This window comes from Castanea sativa, chromosome 11 (genome assembly GCF_040712315.1).
Source record: "Castanea sativa cultivar Marrone di Chiusa Pesio chromosome 11, ASM4071231v1".
Classification (NCBI taxonomy): domain Eukaryota; kingdom Viridiplantae; phylum Streptophyta; class Magnoliopsida; order Fagales; family Fagaceae; genus Castanea; species Castanea sativa.
Window position 1 is genome coordinate 14,481,985 of NC_134023.1, and position 17,682 is coordinate 14,499,666.

Consider the following 17,682-nt stretch of genomic DNA (forward strand, 5'->3'; position numbering starts at 1 on the left):
TAGTTTTATCGAAATTGGTTAAATCACTTACACTTGGACTAATATCATTTGTTTTGTTTAAAAGTGATTAAGCCATAAAAAACATGGTTTAGGGTTCTAAATACTTGCTAGGGTTGCTATAGCATCTCTTATAAGTTTAATCATTTTATAAAATACTATGGACTATTGTGACTTTACAATATCACACATTATCATGATTTTAGGGATATTCCTTAGGCTTTCCTTTATGTACATATGCCATAAGACCTAACCATTTTAACTTTGTTTCCTATTTTTCTCTCCTCCACTCTCAAATCTCAATCCCAACATCAACACTACCGCACACCCTTAGTGCGGTGGTCACTCCACAAGTATAAGTACTTGTGGGGTGTGGGGTAAGTGTTTTACATACATATATACTTAAATTATGCTAGAGTAAAATTTCTACTTTGTATAAAAAAAAAAAAAAATCCCAACATCAACAAGAATTCTATATGGATAAGGTAATAGAGCAAGACCCTTTTCTAATTCCCCAAAAGTCGCCAACTCACTCACATGCCTCCTATCAATCTCTTTCTATTCTTGTGAAACTTTGCTCTCAATTATCTTCCAGTCAACAATGTAGCTCTCCTATGGTGGTCGGTGTCAACATCTTCAAACCAATATTTGTTGTTAACTTTTGTTACTACTGGCATATATTTGTCTTGTGTATACCTATCCCCTCTAGTCATTATTTCTTTGTCGATGTCCTCCGACTACTGGCGTAGCCATTGTTCAGCCGTAGTAGTCATCCTTTGGCCACTAATGCAATCATCCTCTAGCCATAGTAGGCATTATGGTCTCCATCCATCGCCAATTAACCATTGTCATTCCCTGTCACTAGCAATAGTCTCCTACATTCTAGTTCCTATTGAGCTTGGTCATTACACATCCAAATCAGTCAGCCATGCCATAGTTTCCTTTACAATCTTAAATTCCAAATTCATGGTCTTATCAAATTTCCACCTAGAGTTTTGAAAGCACGGGTGCGGCTCTAGGGCCACCGCACCCACACCCACACCCGAAGCGGTGTGTAGTGCGTGACGCTGCTGACTGTGCATCTGTGCTACATCGTTTTTTTTTTGGATTTGCGCCGATTCACACCAATTTTGATCGAAACGAGCGCTGAAACGGCTAATAGGGCTCGATTCCAACCAAAAAGGGCCGCCACCATGTCGCCAGCCTCCATTCTTTTGCTTCATGTGGCCTCGTGAGAGAAGAAAAAAAAAAGACAGAGAGAAGGAAGAAGAGACAAGGACGACACTGCTTCATGTGCACTTACTGGTGAAGGCAGTAAACTAAGCTCCTGAAACTGTGACAAAGAGAGCAAGGGAGAAAGTTGTGAACTGTGGATAGGTTTTAAATAGGTGTATTGGTATAAGAGATAAGGACTTGAAAAGTCAAAAAGATAGAAAATGTTAGAACTTGTGAAAACAGTAAATATACAGGTTTTGATTCTTTGATTTTATCACCTTTACCCACCAATTTCATTATTTTTTAATACTTTGATTTTGTGAACTCATTACTTTTTTTTAAGGAAAATAATTTAATATTATAAATATGTTATTGGGCTAAAATTGGGGTTGTGTAAACATTATAATAATATGTATATATATATATATATATTTTTTTTAGAATACTAAGTATTTTAAAATAATTTAATATTATAAATATGTTATTGGGCTAAAATTGGGGTTGTGTAAACATTATAATAATATGTATATATATATATATATAAATATATATTTTTAGAATACTAAGTATTTTAACACACACGCACAAGGGGAGAGGGAATAAAGTTTTAAATAAACTAATAGTGGTTTATATCCAAAAGGACCTAATATGTGTGTGTGTGTGTATGCTTTTAAATTTATTAATATATGTTTACCATTACTCTTAAATTGGTATATGTTTAATCACCGCACCCTGCTGCACCCGCACCCTACTTTTTTTAAAAATTGCCAAGTTCCACACCCGCACTTGAATCTGAATCCACACTCGTGCTTCATAGCCTAGAGTTACTCAAAACACACATACACCAAAAAATAAAAGAAAAAGAAAAACCAAACAAACAACCTCCCACCTTGGATTTAAGTGGTTGTATGAACTCAATATAGGCTATATCATGATTTTGTAAAATAACATGAGTTATTATGGTTTTTCAATACTACCAAGTTAGAAGTATTAGGTGTTGACAACATTGTTTTGGAAGGTGACTCTAGTATTGTGATGACTGCACTTCAAGGGGATGGATCACTCACTTTCAGCTTTGGGACTTTTGATTGAGGATGTTAAGTTACTTTCGGGCTCTTTTTCTAAATTACTCTACTCTTGTTAAATTATTAATTGTCCCAAAAGTTTAAATTATTAGGAAATTGTGAATTTAATCACTTAACCATAAGTCAAACACTCCCCCTCACTTGTGGGCCTAAACTTTCCCTTTATAAGTGGGGGCTCAACAAGTGGGAATTTAACATTTTAAATGGGAGGTAGAGTAAAACTAGGGATTGAACTCAAGATCTCCTGCTCTGATGCCATGTTAAATTACCGATTGTCTTAAAAGCTTAAACTATTAGGAAATGGTGAATTTAATCACTTAACCATAAGTCTAACAACTCTCATACTAGGAGGGATGGTAATAAGTTAGCTCATAGTTTAGCTAGGTTTGCAGTTAATACTAATGTTTGCAGTTTTCTTGTGTGGATGGAGTTTGTTCCGCCTCACTTTAATGATATTTTTCAGGCTGATTTAGCTGGCATTTCTTAATAAGATGAATTCCAAGTTTCTTTCTCAAAAAAAAAAAAAAAAAAAAAGTTAGAAATAATAAGAGGTGTTTGAATTACAAAACTCTTGACTTAGTATATCTGTTATCAAAGTATACATATATGCAACTGCGATATAAAGACATTTTGTTATAAACTTAGACTATTAGGCCCAACTATAATAGTTCCATCCTACCGTTCTACTTTATCTTTCTCTGTATTAATCTCTATCAGCATCAATCACATAATAATTTAAACAGGTAATATGTTAAATTTATTTGTTTTTTGAGAAAATAATCTCCAACAAACACGGAAACCAAACAATTCCATAAGAAATCGAGTCAGCGAATCCTGCGGTGAGATCATGGGGATTTAGTCTCTTCTCTCGTTGCTTTTGTCTTTTCATCTTAGTTCTGTGAAGGAAAGTGACAGTGATTTAAAATCTATAAACAAGGTCGAACCCTTTAATTGTTTTCTTCTGTTTGGCACTACGTGACAAGCCAAATGCCTTAAATGTATATTTAATTTTTAACAAAAAAAATTAAAGAATAAAAATCAAAGTAAGAGGAAAATGTTCCAAATGTCACTTCATTCCCATTCCAACATTTTCTTTCTATTATCACACATTGTGTTATATTATAAAAATACACACACTCACACATATATTTATAAAAATATAAACTAAAATATTTACAAAATGTTTGTCATGTGGTTGGGTAGAACCTGCAACTGTGAGCCACTGGTGATGACTAAGTACCGACGCATAAAGACAATAATATTATAGATAAATAAAACCCATTTATGTGCTTATTAAATTCATTTGATAATAAGCCAAAACAATTAGATTGAAGCAAATCAAAGTTTTGTTTCTGGATTTAATTTTATCCTATTGAAGATTATAGGGTAAGGTTGGTAACACCTCTACTAGTTCATACTAATTCCTTGGCTTGGCGACACTATCTTATATGTCATGCATGAAGCCTCCAAGTCATACATGCATCACTTGTCTAACGTATTTTTTACTATAATTCCTTCTAATTTTCACCCATCACCCTTTTGTGTGGATTTATATATTAGGCACTGATCAAATTAATAAACTATACTTTTCATGAATTACCATGTTTGTTTGTGAAGTTTATTATTGCCTCAATGTAATATCAATGTTGCTGAAAAATAACAGAGATAACAAAGATTGAAGGAGAACTAAATTCTTATTGACTGAAAATGAATGTTACAAAATGAACTAACTAATAAAATTAGCTACCAACACTATTTATATACAATCATAGAGCTGAGCTCTGTACAAGGCGGGAAGCAAGCACAATAACTGAATTTCAACTAACAAACTAATGTCCACGTGACAGCTGTAAGCTGATGATGCCGAAAATCGTCAATAACTCACACAATCCTCATGTGCTCTCGATTGAGAACCTACACAATACAAAAGCTGAAAACCTTAAAAGGAGTACCGATGTGGTACCGGCCAAATACTTTCCGACAGTTAAGTTAGAAAAATCTCTTGTTCGCAACTCTAGAATGCCAGAGTTAGGGTGAATAATGCGTACCTTGATTTATGAGGGCTTTGGGGTATTTATAGTAGTATAGGGTTGACATCCGTGCCTTAGTCAAGAAGTTCTTTCCTAGGAAAGAACCTCTTGGATTCTGCGTATCTCCTAGAGTTCTTTTCCTTGTAGGAGTCTTCTTGATTAGGGTTAAGCGTGTAGCGCAAGATGTCTCATTGTACACGTATGCGTGGAGATCAAGTAAGGCCGTGTCAGACCCGACGGAGGTTCATACATTCCCTTCAGCTTATCCTCTTCAGCTTACTGTCTTCAACTTACTATTTTCAGTTTACTATCTTCAACTTGGGTAAGGCTTCTGTCCAGTGGAAATTTCCACTGGACACGTCCGGATTCGGACACGTGTCCAAGAGTAGACATGTGTCCATCATCCAACGTGTCCAGTGGAAACTTCCACTAGACGCAAGCCACACCCCTTCAGCTTACCGTTTTCAACTTGCTGCCTTCAGCTTGTCATTTCGTTGCTCAAAGTACAGTCGTCAGCTACGAGATAAAGCTGTAGACCTTACACTGTCGTCTGTCATGAATAGTGCCAATGGCCTTGTTACGTCCATCGCCCTTTTGTTACGTTACAAAATTACCCTTATCATAATCCATAACAGAATTCGTAGTCTTGTTGCACGTGTGACTCATGTGTCTGTATAAATCAAAACTCCCCGTTTCATTAATCCTTCTTTCCTCTGTTTCTTTCCTTTGCCATTTTGCCTTTTATTCTTTCTGCACTTCTGTCATTTTTAGCTTGGGAGTCATCTTTGTTTCAGTTGTCTTTGATCTGTGAGCTTCAAGCCTTATTGTTTGCCGTGTCATTGACCTGGAAATAATCATATATAATTCATCAAGCAGATGCCGACATAATTTCATTTATACTATCCCTATAGATAGACTTTGGATATTACTAAAAACTTAAAATAATCAAGAATTAATCCTTTTTTTAATGAACCAATTAAACAATTAGGAAATCCTTGATGGGTTAAAGCCGAAATTTCTATCTTTCTAAGGAGGAGAAGTACCACTAAATTATAAGGTTGTTGATTTTGGAAGAATCCTTAATTCAATAGTTACCGCAAGAAATTCATATTTTTATGTAAAAAAATTAGTGCATGAGGAAAAAATTCTTTCTTGATTAGATGGAAGTGAACTACAAATTACTCTTATGATTAAAAATAAACAAATGGACTTCTAGGAAGAGATGGAGGAGATGGAAAGTGTATCCCAAACCTTACAAGATGCAACTCAGGTTGCAAGGATGAAAATAAACTTAGATATAACAAGTTCCATGTTTGTATCAGAACTTTGGTTCTTCCTAGCTACGGTTTGAGTATATAGGAGAAGGTCACCTTCTCCAATCTTCTATATTGCACTATGCATTACAAATCAGCTTCCTCAAACCCTTGGCCCTTATTTATGGCTTAATGAACCATGAAATTTCACAATTTACAGTTAACCCAATTGAGTTAAAATTGATGCCATCAAGAAGTCAATTAATTGACAGAAGGAGATATGTGATGATACATAGTAACCTACACATGTATTTAATCACATGATTCATTAAATCATTTAAACAAATCACATAATTATTTAATAAATCATGTGACTACAAAAGCACACATAGGTGCTTGTTTGAGTTGGCACATGTAGTGGATTAGTGGGTTAGAGAAACACTCCTCCAAACCAGTTTACAAAACCGTTAAAGAGAAAAATACTGTCCATATATATAGTTGCATGATGCTAACAATGGAAAACTTACATATATATTAATACTCACTACAATCTCTCTACAATAATGCTGGAAGCCAAAAATCAGTAATGGCTCCAAATGTTGGGCATGCCCACTTCAGATAAGTAGCTCTCAGAACTTCCTTCTCCTAAGCTTGGTGACCCTTTCATGTTAGGATTGCTATCCATGTTGCTGAGTTGACTCAGAACAGCCTTTAGTACTTTCGCATCACAAGGGAAAGGGTCTAAACAAGTACCAATATTGTTTGGTATTCCCTTAAAAGTGGTTTCAGTGTTAAACTTGGTGGTGGGTAGGTTTGGTTCCATGTTGGTCATGTGTGTGAAAAATGGGCTGGTTTGGTTTTGGTTAAAAATGGAGAAGCAGGGCACCTGCTCATACTCATCTGCATGGGTTTGAGGTCGGTCAAAATTGATATAAGAGTCCATTAATGCTGGGAGAGTTGAAGAGCCCGTGTCATCATAGCAATTTCCCATGCTAGGTTTGGCAGCAACTTCTCTATTTTTGTAGAACACCTTACACAACACCCAATCCTCCTGTGCATACCAATAAAAAATGTCTCACATTAATATGCTGATGCCTTTAGACTGATGAAAGAAGAGACCAAAATTTAGGAATATAGTTTTATCTTCTTCATTTTTAAAAACATATCAATTCAATTTTGTGATTCATTGGTGGATGCAAATACATAGTTGAATTTAATTAAAAAAAACTTATAGATTAAGATACAAGATGTACTTAGATTTTGTCCCAAACCAAAACAAAACAAAACAAAAATTGACCCAATTAAATGAAGTTTAAAGCAAAAGTAGATGATGATGCATGTTATAATTAATAGTATACCACAATACATTGTCTTATATGGAATGAATGAAGCAGAGAAATGAGGAAGAATTGTGTTTGTATATACAATGAGTAGTTGGTTGGCCTATATCCCCCATTTGATTTGTAAAGTCAATTTTATATATTCTTGGACTTGGATTTCATAATCGTCATCTAACTTGTTATATTTATCTCCACTAGCCATTGATTGAAAAATCAAAGTTAAATGCACTAGACCAAGAACAATAAACTAGGGTATAGACTTACATCATATGCTTAAGTATAATACTAAGAAGGATCTTCTTAGGTCAGCCACCCATTATGATTTTAATATTTACATACTAATTAATCGGTGCAAATAAGACAAACAAGGTTTCGGTATGGACACAAATTTTTCTAATAAAGTCAAGGATTTCAATATTTCATACTAAGAAAAAATGTTTGTAAACTACAACTTGCCCCGTGACTTCTGCAAAAACTAGAAAAAAATTATGTACGAAAGAAGGGTAAACATGTCATTCAGAAGTGATAGTTTGTCAAAAAGTTGACCTACAAGTTTTTGCAATTAGACTATATTTTCTTTATGAGAAAATATTTTTCCTTAAAATGATTTTTCGTCCGGAATTGATTTACCGTCGAATCAAACGCAGCCTAAAAACGGAAAGTGTTAAGGGCACTATCAATTTATTTTGTTATAAATTATTTGTAAATAGACATAATAACAGTTTATGTGATTAGTGTCACACATAATATGTAAAAATCGACATCTTAGTTTTTTAAATTTTATGTAATAAAATTTGTAATTTTATAACATCATTTTTGAAAATCATACTATCATATACATAAACTATTATGACAAAGATTCATTTACCCTATTATTTTTCTTCGAGTGTGAGGCTGATATATAGTAAACAAAATATATAATATTAAACACAAATACATTCATAATTAATATGTCTAAAATTAAACTACTCAAGTTTTTTAATAGTGGCCATATATATACATTATTTTTCTTTTTCTTTTTTTATTTTTTGGCAAATAAAATAGAGAAAATCAACAAGAGGGAGAACATATTGAATGGTACCTTGGGAGATGAAATCTTAGGAGGGCCAAGTGGTCCTTCAAGCCTGAATTCATGCATGACCCAGTCAGATTTTCTTCCTTTGGGTGCTCTTCCTTGATAGAACACCAAAGTTTTTCTCATCCCAACAAGGGAACCCCTGCGAAGGACTGTCCTGTCCTTCCCTGTGGCTTTCCAGTAGCCTGAGGCAGTAGCTCTGTTTGTTCTCAACCCAGTTGCATATTTTCTATCACGCTGAGTGTAGAAGTACCAGTCTTTTCCTCCCACACAAGCCGTTTCTACCAAACATCATCCATAAAATTATATGGTGAGACATTATTAATAGACTTGTCATGATACAATCAATTTTCTTTATGACCAAAAACAACAAGATTATAATCAGTCACTTCCAGCAAGAACAGAAAAATCAGTAGATTTCTTTTTCTTTTTTCTTTTTTAAACTCTCTAGTAAACCGTAGCTTTCATGTCTCCACCTATTTACCTTAGTGCTGAAAATTATATATTAATTTCCTTTCAATTCCTAATTTTATATCTCCAGCCCGTTTGAGATAACTTAAATTTATAGGCTTATTAATTTACTTAAATAAAAGACTTTGTTGCTATTATTGTTGTATTTGACTTATACATTAAGTTAGGTAAAAGGGGACTATTCTACTCTCTTTTTTTTTTTTTTAAAGTTGTACATAAGTTATATCCCTTTAAAAAGTTGATTTTGAAGGCATGCAACACTACAACATTATTATTATATATAATCATTGTTTGAAGTTATATTTATTATATTCATGTATTAAATTGGCCTGGACCGAAAATTCAAATTAATCTGGAGGTGTTACTGTCAAATGTTCCATCACATAGAAATTAAAAAGCATTACAAAAATTAGCACGTTGCAAGGCACAATATGGCATCAACAGTATCATCTGTGGCAATTAGCTAACAATTATCCAATTATTATGCTGTTGAGTAGTCATTATCTACCCCATAAATAGAGAATTATGAACGTAATACTGGTAAGAAGCCAGGTCAAAGAAGAGTTGCTTTTCTTACACGCATATGGCATATGTGAGTGATTAAGTTTAATTAATATTACTGTATAGCTGAAAACATTTGTCACACTGTGACTTTGAAAAAGAATTAAATGTTTGAAAACTAAGGAGACTCCAATAGTTGAAAGATGATAGTGACAAGCCTTATTGGATTTGGTAAGAGCAAGAAAGAAAAATCCACTTCCTTCCAATTCCAATTACAAGTATCTACACGCGTATGGTTGCAATGTATTGTAAAAACAATAAGGGATTTGATGACTTTGTGCTTGTATTATTGTTTCAATCAGTGTCACCACTTTTAGTTGAGACAGTTCCAAGAGTGTCAACTTCTTCCAAAAGCTACGAATGGGAATTTTTTTGGTTTATTTTGGGAAAACTAGATAGGGAATTGATAATGATGATGAGTGAGTGAGTTTGCTCTAGAGATATTTGAGATTCTATTGGCCTTCAAAGGACTTGGCTCACATCTACCTAGGAGATGGTGGAAAAAGACTCTGTTTTGAATGACTTTTCTTTGTGCCATGGTAAACTAAACTTAAAGTACTTAGTTAATTCTCTAATTAATCTATTGGCCTTCAAAGGACTTGGCTCACATCTACCTAGGAGATGGTGGAAAAAGACTCTGTTTTGAATGACTTTTCTTTGTGCCATGGTAAACTAAACTTAAAGTACTTAGTTAATTCTCTAATTAAATCTGACCGTGTAGTTGTATAATTGTATACATGGTTAAAATTCATTGTCCTTAAAAAAGATAATATTGTTTTTATTGTATTAGTTAATATAACAATATAATTAAATTCAACACGAGAACCTAAGTTACAACCCTTAAAGGGTTGTACCTAAATCTTAGGTTTTTATTTATATTAAAATTCCCAAGCAAAAATAGACTAATAGATTAATATATAGGAAAAATGCAAAAATGAATTATTAGAGACATATAATAAAAAAATAATCATGTCAAAAAATTAAACATTTTTATAATTGATCAGAAATTTGTAAATTCACTTGTATGTAAAAATGTATTTACAATTCTGTAATTTTGAAACCAAAAAAAATAAAAAAGGAGTGGTATGTTTTAGGAGAGATATTTACAAAGTATTCTTTGTTTTTTATGACAATTTTGTCAACTTGACAAAGATCCTTGAGCAGCAAAATCTCTTATATTACTTCTTAAGTGAATAAGGTGATCAATATGTCAATATACTTAGAAGAAGTAACTAGCCTAATTTGGAAAATAAAACTCTTGAGTTTGAAAAAGGGTACACCAAATAAATGAAGCACAAGCTGTCAGTTTGACCTAGCAAAAACTTAAATGAAAGCTTAAACTATGCAACAGCAAAAAGGAAAAAATAAAACCAACTGAGTAATGTTTAAGGCATAATAAACTGGTTTATCAAATTCTAAACATAAGACAAAAGAGTACATAAGAAATTTATTTGGTACTAACTTTTGAGCACACATTCATGCGCTTGCTTAAAAACTCTTCTATTTTTTTGAGTAAAGGTTAATAATTTATATCTATTCTAATTTGGAAATATATATCTTTTTTATGTTTTAAACAAATAAAAAGAATAAACTTTAGAGCTAAGCTTTAATTGTGATTTCTTTTTTGAACGTGGAGGAAAAAAATCTTAAATTATAGAATTTTCTTTTTTAATTTAAAATGAATTTGTTATTTAATATTTATGACCTTATTTCTAAATGAACTTTTATGTGGTCTAATCAGTCATGTAGCTAGGTACATGACTGATTAGACCAAATATGGGTCCTATGGATCATTTGAAAGCCACGTGCTCTTAAACTATCAAATTACACCAATTTATTCATCTCCCTGATGAAAATATTAGGATTTCTCATTTTCTCCATGATAGCACAATGTTGTGACATTTTCTACAGGTCGCAACATAACTGGTCCTGTGGTCTAATCAGTCATGTAGCTAGTGGTTCTCATGTTGGCTTTGACAATCCATGCAAACGAGATTCCCTAGAAAACACTATTCAGACGGCTGTATGACTTATACATATAAGAGAACATTGTTCATTTACCATCAATCTTTGTTAAAAGAAAATCTCAACGAGTGCTAGCCTGCTAGCTAGCCAATTAGTCGTGGTTTGCTACAATCTTTTTCGACCACGTATATGGAGCAAATAGACCTCCATATAATGGTGCCTATTTGTGGCCAGTCCGGTTGCTATCAAACTCACCCACAACCAAAGGAGGAAAAATTCCCATCACATTTTCAAGCAAACAAAAGAGAGCTGGAATTAACAATACCATTTTTCTTTCCTTCCCCAGCTAAACGACAAAATATAAAAATACGCTCTCTCTCCCATATATATATTAAGCGTATATATGCTTATGGTGTATATTCTTAGTATATACAGGAATATCCTTTTTAAAAAAAATATATGCATGGTATTGGATAAGAACAATAATATATTTTCACATATGACAATGATATGACTTTGCAAAACAAAGTAACAGGCAAATCAGACTAAGAAGATGATGACCATGACCATGGTGATAGATATGACGATGATGATGAATAAAAGTTGAAGATGGTGTTTATAGGACTCACCAGGAATATCCCAAGGTTCACACTTGTTGAGGTCAACTTCAATCATAAGAGAGGGGTCACAGTTAGTCACCTTCTTCATCAAGTAATCACATACGAGTTCTTCATCTCTTGGATGGAACCTAAATCCTGGAGGCAACTTTGCCTCTACCATGCTTATGTTGCTCATTTTGTCAAACAGAGAAAGGTAGACAAAGAGGAGAGAGAGCCAATATGTGATGGAGCTCAAGGTGTAGGAGTTTTTCTGAGTTGTGAGATCCTAATAAACAAGGGGGGCTAGTTGGGGTATATATAAAGTATCAAAATTTGGGGTGAGTCAACTGGTAATTCCGTGTAAATTTGATGGGTCTAAATGGCATCACAAATATGAAATATCAGACATGGCATGAATATATGAGAGAGAGAGAGAAAGAGAGAGTTATGGAACTTGCCTACGTGACACGATGATGTGGATCCAATGTGGATCCAATTAATCACTGCCAGCCTATTAAAATGTACAGTCTAATATATTATTAAAAAATTATCTTATGATACAGTTGATGTTTCGTAATATTTATTATTTTATGTAACGGTTAGACGCAGAACTACGTCTCTCATATCAATATGAACCTCACAAATATATGGCTCCTCTTTATAAAAGATAGGTGCTCCGTGAGAGGGTCTCATGAGATATTTTCTATTAGAGTACGAATTTTGTAAAGACGATGTGTAAAATCTATATTTTACACCATCTAATATGTTTTACACAATTTAATAAAAAATTATAATATTAACATTTTACTTGAAATTTAATATATCTTATCACACTTATCAACATTTCAATAAACTCTCAATTTAGTTAAATTTATATATGAATATTAGAATTGATTAGGTGTGGTTATTAAATATATAATATGTTTATGTAGCATGTTCAAATTAGAGCGGTAAAATATAAGTTTTACTTCATATCCTTACAGAATTTATTTTCTATTTCTCTTAATAACGAGCTAAGTGACTATAAATCTGAAATTACAATATTTTTCATGAATTGTTTCACAATTATTAACGTGATCTGTTATGTATGTGTACGATCAAAATAGGTAAAAATAATATTATTTCAATCGTATCAAATCATATCAGCAATTAATCCTAACATTACACGTGTGGGAGGGGCCTGGAGGAGGGTCATGAGGTCCTTTGCTTCTTTGTCTTTTTCTTCAAACTTCTCTGTGAAATTCAACGAGTTTAGTTTAGATTAGAAAGATTAAGAGTTGGAACCTGAACCAGCCAATCTGAAATCTCAAATTCAAGTGGGTCCCACTGTGTGATGACATTCTCTTTGAATTTGTCCATTTCTACCGGACCTTGAGCTAAAGTTACGGGTCTCACTTCCTGTTTGGTTCAAAAAATCATAATTAATGCGTTTTGGGAATTAGTTGTAGATAAGCTGGTTTCTACTAAGGACTTTTAAAGTTACCATAGGTAAGTAATTGGAAGTCAGGTTGAAAAACGTTATATAATAATGATTAAAGAAAGTGTAGTCATAATTTTTTTTTTTTTTACTCATTTTTAAGAGATAGTAAAGAGGATAAAACAAGTTGTATTACACTATTATAAAATAATAAAATATAAAATGGTGAAAAAGATTGATGTTAGGTTAAATTCAGTTTATCCAACCAGAAAATAAGAATGAAAATATAAAGTTTAGCTTAATTATTTAATTATTTCATGGTTTAAATAATTTGTTTGAGTACTATATGGCTATTGCTTCGAAACTTCATACCCTATATTTATAAGAATATAACAATTGCAAAAGTAGTGACCTTTTCAACCTCGTTCCCAGTTAGTCAAGATTGTCAAATGAGAGCATGTGCTCTTTGGGCCTTTTCAATTTTCACTTGGAAATGTCATGAATTTTACATTCCAATGTAATAATATATTAAGTATGGTAAAATAAATAAATAAAAGTCAGATATTTCTTAATTAATTACATTCTTAAAAATGTGTAAGAGGAAAAAAAAAGGAGAAATATCATTTCATAATTTGGTATGCAGCTTCAATCATACTCGGTCACACTCACCACTCAAAAATAAAATAGATATCCATACAACCAACTACTTGTTGAATATTAAAACCATGTGGCTGTGAAATTGATGTGCCGAAATTTATTAGCATGAGACGAGGTCTTGAGTTTCTTGACCAACGATGAGATGAGAGAGAAATATATATTGTCAATATGGGGCCACAAAGGATATAAATATTACTCTAGAGGCCACCTTAGTAAAGACCTTAAATTATATGCAAATAAACCATAAAAAATATTATGTGAAAATAATAATGTGGTGGTGCATAAACCTTGATGCTAAATAACTCTAGGTTTTGTGAATCAGCTATTGGTTTTCCTCCATCTGATCATTATGGCTTCAGGAATATGCAAATAATTTGTTCTATATACATGATTATGCTAATATTGAAAGGTTAAATTTAATCATTGAATTATTACTTTTATAACAATAACAACCAAATCTTAGTCCCAAAATTGTGAAGTCGATTATAGATTCTCAATAGACTAATCATGGTCAAACACATTTATCCTTTTACTTTATCATATTTTATCCAAAGTCATACTCTTAGTTACTTCATTAATTGACATGTCTTTTTTTTTTTTTTTACTAATATATTAATATTATTTTTCATCTTCCCTTTATTATTTATTTTTCCTTTAACTTGAATCATCTTACTCTTTGCCACTGGTGCATTAAACGCTCTTTTACCAAAACATTTTTTACGACTCTTTCTCATCTTTTCATCAATAGAGGCTACCCTATCTTCAAGCGAATTCCCTTATTTCAAATTCTATTTTTCCTTTAATTCTCATTTAACCTATTCTTCTTTTATGAATTAATATTCCGTACCATGTAGTATTAATGGTCTTTAGCAGTCTTATAAATTTATTTTTATAACTTAAAAGTTATTATAAGATCATAAAATAATCCTAATGCGCTTCTCCACTTCATCCACATGCTCTTTTCCTATGATTCACTTCATTTTTAATCTCTTCATTGAAAGCTCTCACTTTTTGGTATGTCTTGACCAACAAGTCGAATAGCTTCGTCCAGTGGTGAAGCCAGACTATTTTCTTAGGGGGGCACTGTGTAAAAACTAATATATAATTTTATTTTTCATAGAAGTTATAAGGAGGAGGAGGGCCTCTTTCAAAACCCAGGCCCCCCCCCCCCCCTCCCACGCTGTCCCTCCAACAATAGCTCCATCTTTGTTTCTACTTTTATTAAATTTACATTCCATAGATGCTCTGTTTTAGTCCTACTTGACTTAAAGTTTTAGATTTTGAATCATCTCACCAAATTTCTAACTTGATATTAAATTCATGTCTAATTTCATTCACTAAAACTAAATCATCTACAAAAAAACATACACCAAGGACTTCCTCTTGAATTTACTTAATGAGCTCATTATACATGCTTAAAGCTAACCCTTGATGTAAACCTAGTTACAAGAAACCTATGTGTAATGCATCCACTTATTTTTACATTAGTTATAATTCTATCATACGTATCCTTAATCAATATAATATATTTTAGAGGAAACAATTTCTTTTCCAAAACTCACCACATAACTTCTCTACAAATCCTATCATATATTTTTTCTAAGTCAATAAAAACCATATAAAGATCTCGATGGGTCTCCCTATATTTTTCCATTAGGTGTCTAAGTAAGAAAATAGCTTACATGGTAGATTGCTTAAAAATAAAACCAAATTAATTGTTCAATTATTTTGCATCTTAACCTACGTTCAATTACTCTCTCTCATAGTTTCGTAATGTACTCATAAATTTAATTACATAATAATTTGTACAATTTTGAATATCTCATTTTCTTAAAAAAATTTAAAAATAGCAGAGTGCTTCTTCTCCAAACACTAAGCAGGTTTTTGGTAACCCTTAAGATTTTATTGAACACAACATATTTCGGATGATATGCATGATAAGCTATAAACCATGATATAAGTTGGTTTCTAAAAAAATTTAGGAAATTTTAGGAATCAGTAAGATTCTCTAGAATATGAATATTAGGAGCCTTCTGTAGATATTGAATTAAATGACATTTGGCGAGATACTAGTGTGCCGAAAAGTTGCATGAAACAAGGTCCCGACCAACAGTGATAAAAGATAATATAATAACAATATTTTTTTTACTGGCCTATATCATAACAGTTTGGGCCATAGAAGATTTATATATATATATATATAAATGTCATTTTGAGGCCACCTTAAGAAAGACCTTTTGTGGAGATCCAAAAAAAAAAAAAAAGACCTTTTGTTAGTTTGTGTATGCTAAACCTCTTTAGGTTTGTCAATCAGCTAGTCCATCTGTGTTAGGAATGCTATAAGCATATAGATAATAATTGTTGTATTGAGATTTAATTAGTTAGTTAGTTACAATTGCAAGCATGTTAATCACATTTAGCACATGTTGAAATTATTAATACACATGGGGAATAATAGAACCAATGCTAATCACATTTAGAACATGTTGGAATTATTAATGCACATGAGGAATGATAGTTACAATAGGATAAGGCCATGTGGGCCAATGAGATTAGAGCTAGTCTCCTATAAATACATAATTGTAATCCAATATGAGATATCAATTGAAGAATAAACCAACTTCTTAGTGCATTAGTGCATCTCTCTCTCTCTTAATCTCTCTCTTTCTCTATGGAGGGTGACTACCTCTAATTAAGTCAATTTCCCTACAATTCCCATCAATCCCCCTACAATTCATACCCATCCACATTAGGAACCTCTAGGTTCCTAACATTTGGTATCAGAGCCGTCAATCTTGAGACAGATGAATATGACCGGCAAGAAATCTTGAAAGATTTACGACAAATGGTGAATGAAGTTTCAGAGAAGGTAAAGGCCTTGACAGAATCTAGCGAGACTATTTCAAAGAAATTCAAGACCTTGGTTGAATCTAACAAGGCCATGAATGAAGAGCTTTCAAAATTGCAAGAGGTTTTTGAGAATTTGACGGAAGAGGAGCTACAATCTCTTGATTCGACCGACCAAAAATCCACAATACATGAACCTGTTGCTATTGGTGTGGAGCAAGAACACACTGTTGATGTGAATACAAGTGATCCAATGGGGTTTGATGTTGGCCAAACTCATGCTTCAACAAATGGGGCTGCTCATATAATCATGAATGAAGGCGTGGACTTAACAGTCATGCATGTTGGTGGCAATTCCATTGAATTTAGACTTTGCTATGGGGGCCACATTTTTCTCATTAGTGGCTGTCACAAAGCCAAGGAATTAGATGCTTCTTTTCTTGGTGGTAGTTGTGGGATAAATGATGGATTCTATAGCTGAGATGATCACAATTTTTATAAGAAATTGAGTTCTATATTGCTGAAGGTTAAGTTCAATACGACTGCTTTGCGTTATGCTCCTATGTCATGGGCTGTGATTAATTGCTTTGGAGCTATTCGTGTAATCAACGGTCAAGATGCTTTGGCGTATTGGGTTAGTGGCTGGTTTCCCCTAATGAATGTGTCATTTTACAACAACACCTTGTGGGCAAGGTGTTTTCAAGGGGAGGGAAATGTTAGGAATGCTATAAGCATATAGCTAATAATTGTTGTATTGAGATTTAGTTAGTTAGTTAGTTACAATTGCAAGCATATTAATCACATTTAGCACATGTTGAAATTATTAATACACATGGGAATAATAGAACCAATGTTAATCACATTTAGCACATGTTGGAATTATTAATGCACATGGGGAATAATAGTTACAATAGGATAAAGCCATGTGGGCCAATGAGATTAGAGCTAGTGTCCTATAAATACATGATTGTAATCCAATATGAGATATCAATTGAAGAGTAAACCAACTTCTTAATGCATTAGTGCATCTCTCTCTCTTAATCTCTCTCTTTCTCTATGGAGGGTGGCTACTTCGAATTAGGTCAATTTCCCTACAATTCCCATCAATCCCCCTACAATTCATCATCATCCCCATTAAGAACCTCTAGGTTCCTAACAATCTGACCAATG

General features: G+C 32.9%; 1 protein-coding gene across 1 annotated transcript; it reads right to left on the reverse strand.

Moving 5' to 3' along the window:
- Positions 1 to 5,908: 5,908 nt before the first annotated feature.
- Positions 5,909 to 11,930, reverse strand: LOC142617786 (NAC domain-containing protein 21/22-like). Its single transcript, XM_075790751.1, has 3 exons — positions 11,622 to 11,930; positions 8,002 to 8,276; positions 5,909 to 6,631 (listed from the first exon to the last, which is right to left on the reverse strand). Exons 1-3 carry the CDS (start codon positions 11,785 to 11,787, stop codon positions 6,161 to 6,163), a joined length of 912 nt encoding a protein of 303 aa, XP_075646866.1. The 5' UTR covers positions 11,788 to 11,930; the 3' UTR covers positions 5,909 to 6,160.
- Positions 11,931 to 17,682: the final 5,752 nt, after the last annotated feature.

Coding starts and splice junctions, on each gene's coding strand:
- LOC142617786 (XM_075790751.1), bottom strand. CDS start 11,787: ATGAGCAACATAAGCATGGTAGAGGCAAAGTTGCCTCCAGGATTTAGG. Junction 8,277..11,621: donor TGAACCTTGGGATATTCCTG/GTGAGTCCTATA, acceptor GATGTTTGGTAG/AAACGGCTTGTGTGGGAGGA. Junction 6,632..8,001: donor CTAAGATTTCATCTCCCAAG/GTACCATTCAAT, acceptor TGGTATGCACAG/GAGGATTGGGTGTTGTGTAA.